Source organism: Octopus bimaculoides, chromosome 8 (genome assembly GCF_001194135.2).
Source record: "Octopus bimaculoides isolate UCB-OBI-ISO-001 chromosome 8, ASM119413v2, whole genome shotgun sequence".
NCBI classification, from domain to species: domain Eukaryota; kingdom Metazoa; phylum Mollusca; class Cephalopoda; order Octopoda; family Octopodidae; genus Octopus; species Octopus bimaculoides.
In genome coordinates this window covers 30,277,054-30,280,074 of record NC_068988.1, presented here as the reverse complement: position 1 = coordinate 30,280,074, position 3,021 = coordinate 30,277,054, and the positions used below count along the sequence as shown (strand labels likewise).

Sequence of the window (3,021 nt, the reverse complement as noted above, 5' to 3'; positions counted from 1 at the left end):
CCCCCCTCTCTCTCTCTCTCTCTCTCATCATTATTATTAAAACCATGTTGGCATGGCTTTTCTTTTTCTTTGGTGTGTTCTCTCTAAATGCTTGTGATTCTATTCTGCTTTTGCAGTTTATGTTGACGGCCGTGTATGTATCTCAATTCTTCATGCACCTGGAGACGACCCCATGGGATATGAAACCAGTGCTGAAAGGTGGAGTCCAGTACAAAGTGTTGAGAAAATCCTTCTCTCTGTTGTCAGTATGTTAGCAGGTGAGAAATCACTTTCCAGATCACATACAGACAACTGTAGTTGGCTGTGTGGTAAGAAGTTTGCTTCCCAACCACATGGTTCAGTCATACTGTGTGGTACCTTGGACCAACTCTGTCAAATAAAGATAAAACCAAAGTTTTGTGAATGGATTTGGTAAAAGGAAACTGAAAGAAGCCCAGCATGTGTGTGTGTGTCTTTGTATTGGTTTCCCACCACTGCTTGACAACCAATGTTGGTTTATTTACATCCCCTGTAACTTAGCAGTTTGGCAATAGAGACTAATAGAATAAGTACCAGCCTTAAAGAAAAATTGCGTTGAGGTCAATTCATTTGACTAAAAATTCGTCAAGATGGTGCCCCAGCATGACCGTAGTCTAATAACTGAAACAGGTAAAAGGCAAATAGGTAATGTATGCATATCAGCCATGCTGGTGGCACATAAAGAGCACCCAGCACACTCTGTTAAGTGGTTGGCATTAGGAAGGGCATCTAGCTGTAGAATCCATGCCACAACAGACAGTTGGGAGTCTGGACAGTTCCCTGCTAGCCAGCTCCATGTCAAACCATCCAACCCAGGCCAACATGGAAAGTGGACGTTAAGCGATGATGATGATGATGATGATATGTATATACATATGTAAATGTGTGTGTGTGTATATGGATGTATACATATATATGTGTGTGTGTGTGTATATGTATGTGTATATATATGTATACATGTTTGTGTATATATATGTATGTATGTGTATGATGATGATATATATATATACACACATACATGTGAATATATATATATGTGTGTGTGTGTGTGTGTATTGGAGCCTGGTGCAGCCTTCCAGCATGCCAGCCCAGACAAACTGTCCAACCCATGCCAGCATGGACAATGGCCGTTAAATGATGAAGATGATGGTATATGTATGTGTTCATGTACATATATATATGTATGTACATGTTTATGTATATATGTATGTGTATGAGTATATATATATGTATATGTGTATATATAAATATATATATATGTATAAGTGTGCATATATTTATATGTGTATATATGTATGTACATATGTATATATGTGTGTGTGTGTATGCATATATAGATGTATGTGTATGTATATAATGTATATACGTTTATACACACAAACACAATAAGCGTCAAAAATTGATTAAGGCTGTTCATCATTTTTTTTTTTCAGTCTTTGGAGAAATACTTAAATTTGCTGTTTGTATGTCTGTCATGCTGGTTGTGTGTGCGCGCTGAAAGTAAATTGATAAATTGATGATAATATTGTTGCTGTCAGTTCTATAATTCCATTTTTTCTGAATATTTATTTGTTTCTTATTACAGAACCAAATGATGAGAGTGCAGCCAACGTTGATGCTGCCAAAACATGGCGAGAAGACCGTCAGAGATTCAACAGCATTGCACGTAAAACTGTTGCAAAATCCTTGGGTTTTTGAAGAAATATTATCGACCATTCCTTTTCCTTCTTCCTGCCTTTGTTTGAAAATATCTTTCTTCTGTCTTGTTGAAAAATCAACTTGATATTTAATGCATTTTTGGTAAATAAAGCTAAATTTCTAGAGAAATTTAATATAAAACCTATTTTACTGTTTGTTTCTTTCATTTTTTTATATATTCAGGTTTCTTTTGTTTGTGTTCTTTTTGTGTTGTGAAATAATGTCAAGAACCAAACCATAAATGTACAATAAAATTCTTTTGACACTTGATATATAAAACTATTACAAAATAAAACGCAAATTGATATAACAGTATGAGGAGAGGAGGAGACCCCCTTCAGTCATAAATGACCATGGGATTGCACCTAGGAAGTTAGCCTCCAAGGTACAAGTCTGGGCAAGGTTGTTTGTGGAAGACCAGCAGTCGCCCATGCATACCTGCCTCCCCCTTCTCATGCCACTGATGTTATCCAAGGGAAATGCAAAGGGGCCGATACAGCTTGGCACCAGTGACGTTGCAACTCGTTTCTACAGCTGAGTGAACTGGAGCAACGTGAAATAAAGTGTCTTGCTCAAGAACACAACATGTAACCCGGGCCAGGAATCAAACTCACAACCTCATGATCGTAAACTCGACGCTGTAACCACTGAGTCATGTGCATTCACAGTATATGTGCATGTTAAATGATGCTTATATAACGTTGCTTGGAAAGAGGTGAGGGTTGGTGACAGAAAGGGCATCCAGCCATAGAAAAATCTGCCTTTATGGATTCAGTCTGACCCAAGCAAATGTGGAAAAGTGGATCTTTTATCTTTTATTTTTTACTTGTTTCAGTCATTGGATTGCAGCCATGCTAGGACACCATCTTGAGGAATTTTAGTCGAATGAATCGACCCAGTTCTTGTTTTTAAAGCCAGGTACTTACTCTGTCTCTTTCTCCCAAACCGATATGTTATTGAGACGTAAACACACCAGCATCGGTTGTCAAATGGTGACGGGGAAATGAATACACATGCACACACATATGTACAATGGGCTTCTTTCAGTTTCCATCTACCAGATTCACTTACAAGGCTTCTACTATAGCCTCAGCCACTATCACCGCCACCACCACTATCTCAACCATCACCACCACCACTACCACCACAACCATCACCACCTCCACCATCACCACCTTCACCACAACCATCACCACCACCACCTTAACCACTACCACAACTATCACCACCTCCACCATCACCACCTCCACCTCTACCACCACCACCTTCACCACTACCACAACCATCACCACCTCCACCTCTACC

The 3,021-nt window shown here is 39.0% G+C and overlaps 2 protein-coding genes across 5 annotated transcripts in view; one reads left to right on the top strand and one right to left on the bottom strand.

Moving 5' to 3' along the window:
- Positions 1–1,861, top strand: part of LOC106882797 (ubiquitin-conjugating enzyme E2 G2) — an 81,720-nt gene extending 79,859 nt beyond the window's left edge. The window contains exons 4-5 of the mRNA XM_052970034.1: positions 117–257; positions 1,604–1,861. Coding sequence (XP_052825994.1) covers positions 117–257; positions 1,604–1,716 — 254 coding nt within the window. The 3' untranslated portion in view covers positions 1,717–1,861. The remainder of the gene's footprint in view (positions 1–116; positions 258–1,603) is intronic.
- The window catches only part of LOC106882798 (neurexin-1a), a 443,081-nt gene that overhangs the window by 123,622 nt on the left and 316,438 nt on the right, over positions 1–3,021 (bottom strand). The window lies entirely within an intron of this gene.